The 10,017-nt window shown below is 46.0% G+C and overlaps 1 protein-coding gene across 3 annotated transcripts in view; it reads left to right on the top strand.

Annotated features, from left to right (window-relative positions):
- The first annotated feature begins 768 nt into the window (after window positions 1-768).
- Window positions 769-10,017, top strand: part of TBC1D9 (TBC1 domain family member 9) — a 53,573-nt gene continuing 44,324 nt past the window's right edge. For all 3 annotated transcript variants that reach the window (XR_008466652.1, XM_054203185.1, XM_054203183.1), the window contains exon 1: window positions 769-1,053. Coding sequence is in view for 2 of the 3 variants with exons in the window: in XM_054203185.1 (XP_054059160.1) it covers window positions 927-1,053 (127 nt within the window). In the remaining variant the exon portion in view is untranslated. The remainder of the gene's footprint in view (window positions 1,054-10,017) is intronic.

The following is a 10,017-nucleotide window of genomic DNA, read 5'->3' as shown; positions in this document are numbered from 1 at the left end:
CTGACCCTCAGAAACTTCCCCCAGCCTTAGGCAGCAGGCACGATGTGGCCTCCGGCGGCAGAGGTGAGTCTCAAAAGCGGTGTTGGCCACGGCAGAGAAGGGGTAACATCAGAAGGGGTTGTGGCAAGAGGCCAGCCCCCTTGCCTGCTGTGTGTGGATGGCCTCCTCCACAGCCGAGGCCGTAGCCCTCTCTTCCTTTCGATACCGACACTGCGACGCGGGGCCGCCGTGCCGCCGCCACCCGCAGGTAGGGCCGTCCGTGGCGGCGGCCAAGCTGAGGCGACGGACCCCCTTGAGGCAACGGTCCCCGCCCTGAGGTGACGGCCCCCCTTGAAGCGACGGCCCGCCTTGAGGCCATAGCCACCCTTGCGACGACGGCCGCCCTGAGGCGACGACACCCCCTCTGAGGCGACGTCCGCCGCCGGGCGCACTCCGCAGCCCCGCCCCCCGTGGCCGGCGCGCGGCGGCCCCGCCCCACAGCGCGCGCAGGTGCGGGCAGCGCGGAGCGCGTCCCCGCCCCGCCCCGCCCCGCCCGGCAGCGCGAGCGGCGGCGCGCGGGGTGCGGGTGCCCGGCGGCTGCGCGCGGGGCGGGCGGGCTGCGGGGCGGCCGCCGCTGATGCCGCTGCTGCTCTCGGCGCTGCGGCCGGTGCTGCCGGGGCCGCCGCCGCCCTTGGCCGCTGCGGCCGCCCCTCTGCGCCCGGCGGTGGGCGGGTAGGTAGCGGCGGCGGGGGCCGCGGGGGCATGCGGCTGCCGTCCCTCCCTCCTTCCCTGCGCCCGCCGGTGCCCGCGGGGCTGCGCCGTCCGCCGCCGCGGCGGCCGGGCATGGTGGTGGTGGCGGCGGCGTCTCATGCGGACGGTGCGTGCGTGAGTCACCGCGCCCCGCAGGCGGCCGGCCCGTGGGGCCGGCCTTTGTCTGTGCCGGGAGCATGTGGGTGAACCCCGAGGAGGTGCTGCTGGCGAACGCCCTGTGGGTGACGGAGCGGGCCAACCCCTACTTCATCCTCCAGAGGAGGAAGGGGCACGGAGGCGATGGCGGCGGCGGGGGACTGGCAGGTAAGAGCGGCAGCGGCCGGTGTCCCGGGGAAGGCGGGGCGGGGCCGCGTTTCGCCTCCTCTCCCTCAGCTGCTCCCCCAGGGTGGCGGTGCGTCCCCGCGGTGTAACGGCCCTCGGGGGGGGGACAGCCGCTGTGGGGCGCGGGGGGCTGCAGGGGACCCGCCGCCCCGAGGCGACGGATCCCCCCCGAGGCGAGGGCCGCCCTGAGGCGACGCACCCCCCCGCCCCCGAGGCGACGGGCGCCCTGAGGCGACGGATCCCCCCGTGAGGCGGCGGCCGATGCCGGCGGCGGATGGCGCTGCAGGGCGGCGGGGGCCTCGGGCGTCTCGTTGGCGTTCGGGTGCTGCTGGGCTGTGTGGAATTACGCCGAGGTTTCCCTGGGGATTTACATGATCGGGTGCCCGATGGCATCGCGCGTCAGGGGGTGACTTGCCCGGGTCCTCGGAGGACTTTATTTTTGAACCCCTACCACATGTTGTTTCCAATGAGACCAAACCGTAATTCACAAACGCACACTATGAGAACAGATTTGCTTCTCCGTGTTCTTCGGGATGTCCTTGTAAAGTATGTTCCCTGAATGCTTCGTTTTCGATTGCTGACAACTGGAGATGCTTTTGTAGATGTTTGGGTCATATGCATCTTGGTCTCTGTAATACTGTGCGTATGTATTTGTTGAGACCTTTCATCATTTTTAGGCAACGCGTATGCATTTCTATGAGATCGGCGATACAGAACCTAATGGTGTTACCACTGGTCCTTCATCAGTTGACATAAAATAATCAAACTAATTCTTTGAAAAGCTGTGGTTTCTTCCTTATCCACTTGTGTTGCAACTAGTTCTTCAAGCTAATCAAAATAAACATATGGACTACATCGATGTTTGGTTCAAGGTCCTGTGCATATTTACCAGGAGATTAAGTGTTTCTTCAGCCTTCGAATGCTTTATGGACTTGTAAACAATTTATAATCTAAACTAATGCACCACCGTAAAGTGTGTTTTCATGTAGGTTCTTGAGATCTTCAGTCTTCTTCAGTGCTGTATGTTGATAAACCACCTCATTCTTTCATGGAAAGTGACCAGCAGCCACTCCACATTGGCTGTAGATTTTAAAAAAAATTTTTTTTATTCTTTTGAATTATGGACAGTGTTGGCAAATCCATATAAAGCATGTCTTGCCTCAGAAGTTCACCCCTGCTGTATTTACTGAGAAATTCTTTGCAGACTCTCCTTTCATGGATTACCCCCTGGCCTCCTAAGGATTTCTTCCTCTTTCTTACTGTATGTGATCTGATGAGGCTTTCTTGTACATTTCTGACTTTTTTATCTTTGAAATAGAGATTGTTTGAGATGCCCAGTCAATTTTCCAAACATTTCTCAGTTATTGGGGGAACATTTTGAGAATTTGTGCTTTTCTCTTCAGCCTATTTCCACAGTGCATGTATATGTAAGCCTTCTTGCAGTTGTATGTGTAATAGTCTGATTGATAATACCACTGTATATATGGAGAGATCGCTTCTGAAGATTTAGTCCTTGGGTGGGAGTAGGATTCACCAACGTGCACTCTTTTCTTTGTGAAGGTCAGGTAATCAGGCAGCATTTGGTAGGAGTTCAGAATACAGAAATAGTTCTGACTTTGTTTCTGCATTTTTTCACCCCCTTGGAATTTAAGGGTTTTTTGCACTGTCCCATTATTTTAGTATGTGAATGCAAGTCTGTATAGTGAATATGATTTAGAATGCAAGAGTTCTGTGTATTTTGAAAGCTGCTTTCCATGTAGCTTTTATTAGTGTCTGTGCTTTACCTGCAATTGCAGCTGCTGTGGTGTTGAGGTAATAGCAACAAGTAGCTAAACAATTTCTGGGGGTTTGTTTGTTTGTATGGGGAAGGGTTGGAAAAAAGTTGTAGCTTTTTTCAGTATGGTGCCAGAACCGTAACTAAGCAAACACCCATTACTGGCACGCAGAAAGTTATTAGTGCTGGAAGTATTTAAAGGGCTGTACGGGAACTTGTCAGACCTTGCCATTTTATCATGTGGGATTTTGACACAGTGGTCAACAAAAGGTGTGAGAGGAAGGAAGAAAGGGGTGTAGAGTGTCCAGGCCACTCGCAGCTAGGTAGGCACAGTGATAAGTGGAACTTATCATTATTTGTTTTTCATGGAAATACTGGAATTTTATGCTGGTTGTTGTAACAGCTGTGATCTGCCTATTGAGGGACAAGGCAGGTGAAGGAAGTCAATCGATTGTTCGTGGTAGGTAAAACTGGTATTAAGGGATCAGAATAAATAAATCTGCTGAAAAAGTCAACAGGGTACATTGTTTGCAATAATGATAGCATTTTTGATGACCCTATGGAAGTTCTATAGACGATAATGATTCAGCTCCCATGACAGAGGTAGAGGTTATCTGATCAAAAGTAAAGAAACAGAAAAAAAGAACCTTTTGTGGATTTTTGACTTGTTTTGTTTTCTTAATTGCCCTTTCTGTAGTGACATAATGCTGAAATTTCCTCAGATATAATCTAAAAAGTTATCCACCCATGAATGTGGTATAAAATTTGGCCGGGTTGCTCTGTGGGAAAGCAAATTATTTGTCCTTGAAGTTGACTAGAAATATTGTATACAAGATTCTTGTGGTGACAGTGGTCTGAATTTATATATGCAAGAGAGGATGTAAATACAGCTGTGACTCTTTTTTTCATAGAATAGTTCAGATTAGAAGGGACCTTAAAGATCTTCTGGTTCCAACCCCCGGTCCTGGGCAGGGACACCTCCCACTAGACCAGGCTGGTAAAAGCCCCATCCAGCCTGGCCTTGAACAATTGCAGGGACGGGGCATCCACAACCTCTCTGGGCAACCTGTTCCAGTGCCTCACCACCCTCACAGGAAAGAATTTCTTCCTAATATCTCGTCTAAATCTCCCCTCTTTCAGTTTAAAACCGTTACCCCTTGTCCTATCACTCCACTTCCTGACAAAGAGTCCCTCCCTATCTTTTCTTTTGCCCCCTTTAGGTACTGGAAGGGGCTATAAGGTCTCCGCAGAGCCTTCTCTTCCCCAGGCTGAACAACCCCAACTCTCTCAGCCTGTCCTCATAGCAGAGGTGCTCCAGCCCTCTGATCATCTTTGTGGCCCTCCTCTGGAGGGCTGATCTTTTGTGATCTAACTTTTGCTGACTTGTACTCCCTCATTATTGACTCTTGAAGTCATTTGTCTTAAATTGTAAAACGACAATTGACTTTCACATTGATGAGACTATGGGCTTGATGACACGAGATGGCTTCACTGTGTAACTTAAGCAGTGACAATGAGAAGCATTGATTCTCTGGCATTGCCCTCAGATCTAGGTTTGCTGTGAAACTAACCAGTCAGTAAACTGATCAGGGTTAAGTGCAATGCCCTTCTCTCCATCTGTGAACATGTCGAACTTCTAAGAACTTCAGCTAGGGCCACACTGTAATGCAATTGTGTTTGTCTGGTTGAAGGAAGAGGTAGAATACTTTGCCATGGGTGAACAGGAATGAAGGGGGAAGGCTGGGGACAGACCTCTTCAGACAGCATTGTGGCTGGATGCTGTGGCTGTGAAAATGTGGCTGAAGGCTGATGATCACCCTCAAAGTGGCTGCCAGATTCTCCATGTTACCTGTCCTCCATCACTTACTATCATTCTGTGGACGGAGGTTACCATCACCAGAACAAAGTCCAGAAGACCGGATCTTTTAGGTCTTTTGACATGTCTTATTCTAAAAACCAAGTAGTTTATATAGCCCTGGGTGTTGATGAAAGTAATTCTTGGTGGCTTTATGTTGAAGCAAAAGAGCAGTACTTGTGTTACCTGTTCTCCTGCATCCACTCTGAGTGCAGCAACCCTTTGCAGGAAAAGGAGCATCAGTCACTTTGGGGGAAGGGCTGAAAAATCATCTCTTTCTGCACTGATTCTCTCCTCTTGGCCTTGATTTATGTAACTTTGTTGAACAGAGAAAGCCCTCATTTAAATACTGGTTTGGACATTAAAGACATTTTCTGCACTTAAATTTTAATACTGGATTGTAACTGTTTAGAAGCATGATGGTCGTCTTGTTATGTGTTAGGATAGTGCCTAATTAGTGAGTCCCTAGAAGCCATCTCTGCTAACAAAATGTGTCCAATTAATAGTTTACTTAAGAGATACAGCTTTTTCTACTAAGCAGTATGGATCCATTTTTATACTGAGTTAAGGCCTGGACTCTTTTAAATGATTGTGTCTATGTCAGTACCAGTCACATTAATGTGACTTTCCTTTGTAAGCATGCCTTAGTTGAAGGGTTGCTTGGGTTTTGTTTTCCTTTTTAACAAAAGAAAAACTTGAAAGACTCATAAATTGGATTTTAAATTGGATTTTCATAGCTGTTCCGCAAACTTGCATTATCTTGCATCACTGCATTAATATTCCAGGACAAGGCCAAAAAATGTACTTTTCTGCTTTAAAAGTATTTGATGGTTGGTGAGCTTTCTCTATAATGAAATTGTTTCATGCCTTGCACATAATGCCATGCCTGTATTTTGCTTCTGTGTGATCCTCACTCAAGAGTTTCATCTTCCTTTTGTTCACCAACAGGGGAAAAAGTCTTTTCTTTCCTCTTATTAGTTTTCTCAAAGGTGCTGGATGTTTCTAACCCTCTCTTCTTCATACCTGTTCTGCTTCCTGCTTGTCAGCTCCCTTCCCTGGGCAGCCTGGTAGTTTGGCCTGTATGAAATACTTCCCTTTCCAGAGGGATCCAGTGTGTTACGCGGCAGCCTGCATCATGTAGAGAACATGAACCCAGATCTCTCGCATCATTTGGGCACTGTGCCCTGTGTGACCATATTACTTCCATGGATGTAAGGATCTTGAACATGTCACAAAGTTTATAAATAACTAGAAGACTCATGTTTTTGTGTTACTAACTATATCTTGCATTCTGATGCAACAAATAGCTTAAAAAATGTCTCTAACTGCTTTCTGCTGTACTGTGGTAGTGCTTGCCAAACTCTTTTGTTTGGCAATAATATTGCAAGGAATTAGTGCAACTGATAGTTGATGGCAGTGATGTATTCACGTCGAGCTTACAGGAAGAGAGATCGAGGGTGTGGTATGATTAGCTTGTGACTGCTGTGCTCCTTTTGCATGTGTACATTTGTGTGTGAAGTGGAGAGGAAATTCTAAGTAATTTTGTTTAAAATGTTATTGTAAGATCTCTTTGAATCCTGAGGCAAATAAATTGTTCTTAGTTTGCAAGAACTGTTTTTAGGAGTGAATTATTTCACAGCTAGGTTATTTATGCTTACAGCTGGGACAGTGCATGTGTGAGAGATTCAGTATGAGTTTCTAAGTCCATGAGATGTTGCCAAAGATGATTCAAATGCTTGAGCAGATGGAAATTATTCTGGTGATAAAAGAAATTGATGAAGTACTATCCTTCTCCCCAGATATTTTTGCAGAAGGGGTTATCATGTATTTTCCATGTTGGAAAGGCAGAAAAGAGAGGTTCTGAGCTCGGCTGGCTGATGCAAACCTTCAATGTCAAATCTAACGTAATTTTTAATACTGTGACAGTGTTCTAATTCAGACCACTTTTCTGCAGCCTTGCTGGACAGCTCAATTATTAGCTTAAATTTGGAGATAAAATTCCATCTTGCTCTCAACCTCTCAATTCAGAGGGTTGAGGAAGAGATTGCTTGAAAACCTCTTTATACTTAAGATTTAGAAAAGCTTTTGACCAGTATATCATCTGCCTGATGAAAGCGTGGTATGTACTTTAACAAACTGGACTCTTTCTAGCCTTGTTGACTCAAGCAGTTAGAATTTTGCATGTCAAACTTGGTACACTTGAGTAGAAAGCATGTGATTTCTGATACTTGAAATACAGTGTTTATTGAAATGCATGCAATTAGCATAACTGACATGAGTGGTCAGTCTGTCCATCAGCTTTCCATGTTCATTTTGACTCATGGGGTGGAAAATAGTCTCTTCAGCTCCGCTCTGTCATTTGGTGTTACACCAAATCTGCTCTGATGCTGCCCAGCTTCTCCTTAGGATCTGCTGTGGGTGTGTTTGCTTCTTCACACTAGTAGATTTCCACTTCAAGAGGACATGCAGATGTCTAGGGTTGAAAAGCTGATTGATTCTCCGGATTGACTCATGAGTCTTTCTGTTGAATTCCCAGATGCTTTCACGGGTGCTTAATTGGAAGGTGTCTCATTTCCTGCCCAGTGCTTCTCTTGATCTCCGGTTCTTACAGGCAATGCACTGTTTGCACAGATACAGTGCCTGAGATGTTGCTTGGTGTAGCTCTGGTTTCTGTACTGTAATGCTTCTTGGTCAAAGACTTTCCTTGATGTTAATTTGTCTTTCACGCTTTGAGTAGTATGACCCATCAAGGCCTCTGAGCTGAGCTGTCATTTGCCGTTTTTGCCTTCTGACATAATGTTGTTGCTTGAGACATGGAATTCAAGGGTGGCCTGCTGTTTCTCCTGAGATCTCTCTTTGTGTGAAGCCCTGTTGGAAATGTCACGTGGAATCACAATATAGTAAGCAATAAATGTCTATGCCTCTCAGTAATTTTCTGCGTTATACTAGAGTTTGTATTGGCTTAAAGGTTTTTTGGTGTTACTCTCTGGTCCCACGCTGAAAGGTACAGAGAAAATAGCACTTCTTCACATCAGTTTCCATATTTCCATCACTCCACTGTCCAATTATGTGTCCTTGTAAGAATATATCATATTTCACAGAGGTTTGGGCCCTTGACAGTTTCAGTCAGAGTTCTATAGAATTAAAAAGGTTCCACGAGGGGTATGCTGGTATATACTCTCAAACGCTTTTGAAAGTTAATTAAAACATATGTATTCTTATATGATTGTTCTTGTAAATATTTGGTATAGGCAGAATCCATTCAGCTTTCTCTGTTCTTTCCTGAGATCTGCAACCTCTGCTTTTTTTAATCCTTCATAGTAGTACAGCTTTTTCCTGTAATACACAGGAGTTGTTGCTGCCACTGGCTTTGCTAAAGTATGACAATACAAGGTGTATAAAGGCCTGTAAGCATTTGACTGAAATCTTGCTTTTCTTTAGCTCTTTGATCACTAATCATACTTCTGATGTTTGATCAATGTTGATATTCAGTAATCTATGCTTGCATTTTGCCTTTAAAGGTGGTGCTGAGGTGGGCCTAGGTTCTGAGGGACTTCTTCAAAATCTTTCCATTTGTTTTCTTTTCAAAAGAAAGGTTGTAAGCATTTTCTAGGCCCAATTTCCAATTGTTCTTTTTTTTTTTTTCGTGAAGTTTCCAGATAGGGATGTATGAATTCCTACTACGTCATCAGTCTTAGTTTCAGCTTAATGTACTTTTGGTTCTTTCCTCACAGTCCTGTCTTGTGCTTCCCCTCAGTGTTTTCCAGTATTTTACTAGCCAAAATTCTTGGGATTTTCTGTTCAGCATCATTCCTTTCCCTGGTAAAGTGCCTCCTCTGATAGCATATTGAAATTTGATCTATCTGCAGGTATTCAGTCAGCACAGTTAGAATTTGAATATTTTTTTCTGAAAATATTGCTTCTCTTCATATTTAGCTTGTATTTGACCATGCTGTGCTTCAGGACTCTTCTTTAGCTCAAGCTGAATTTACTGCCCACACTAGTTCTCAATTTTTACCATTGATTTTGTTGGCTAGATTCAGTTAACAGTTGTTTTTCTTAGCTTAATGGTGGTGGTTGTTGGTCCCTGTTTTGTTTTCTTCATTTGCTCATACTTCCTTGATTTCTTCTTTAGTCTTCTATAGTTTATCTGAATCTTACGTTCATGCAGATGTAGTTGATTTAAACTTTGCTCTTAATCATAGAATTGTTAGGGTTGGAATTGTTAGGGTTGGACCTTAAAGACCACCTAGTTCCAACCCCCTCCCGCTAGATCAGGTTGCTAAGAGCTCCATCCAGCCTGGCCTTAAAAACTTCCAGGGATGGTGCTTCCACCACCTCTCTGGGCAACTTGTTCCAGTGTCTTACCACCCTCATGGTGAAGAACTTCTTCCTAATGTCCAGTCTGAATCGACCCGTCTCTAGTTTTAATCCATTCCCTCTAGTCCTACCATTACCCGACATCCTAAAAAGTCCCTCACCAGCTTTCTTGTAGGCCCCCTTAAGATACTGGTAGGCCACAATAAGGTCTCCCTGGAGCCGCCTTTTCTCCAGACTGAACAACCCCAACTCTCTCAGTCTGTCCTCATAGGAGAGGTGCTCCAGCCCTCTGGTCATCCTCACGGCCCTTCTCTGGACACGTTCCAGCATCTGTTTAATTTGCTTATGCTACTCTGAGAGAATATGGGATACTTAAAAAGAATTAGTTTTGAGTAACACTTTGAGTAACACTTTCCAACGCTTATAAATACTTAAAGGGTAGATATCAGGAGGATGGGGCCAGGCTCTTTTTAGTGGTGCCCGGGGACAGGACAAGAGGTAATGGGCACAAACTCGAGCATAGGAAGTTCCACGTAAACATGAGGAGGAACTTCTTTACTTTGAGGGTGGCAGAGCCCTGGCACAGGCTGCCCAGAGAGGTGGTGGAGTCTCCGTCTCTGGAGACATTCAAAACCCACCTGGACGCGTTCCTGTGTAACCTGCTCTGGGTGACCCTGCTCTAGCAGGGGGATTGGACTAGGTGATCTCCAGAGGTCCCTTCCAACCCTATGATTCTATGAGTGAAATTCAGTAACTTCCCTGCTGTTTTGGTCAATGGTACTCGATCATGCTTTTCATAACTGCTTTGTTGGGTTTTTTTAACAAATTTATGAGTAAATGTTAATATCATACCTCGAAGGCATTTGTTAACTCCATCTATAATCTTCTCACTGTTTCTCCATCGCTTCATGTAGTCTGGTGCGATGGACATGTGGTATAAAATTTATTTTCTTTAGGTGTGTGAGCTTATTTGTTTGGGTTTTTGTCCAAATATCAA

Source organism: Rissa tridactyla, chromosome 5 (assembly GCF_028500815.1).
Source record: "Rissa tridactyla isolate bRisTri1 chromosome 5, bRisTri1.patW.cur.20221130, whole genome shotgun sequence".
In the NCBI taxonomy this organism is placed as follows: domain Eukaryota; kingdom Metazoa; phylum Chordata; class Aves; order Charadriiformes; family Laridae; genus Rissa; species Rissa tridactyla.
The sequence above is the reverse complement of the archived record's forward strand: the minus strand, read 5'-3'. Positions and strand labels throughout refer to the sequence as shown.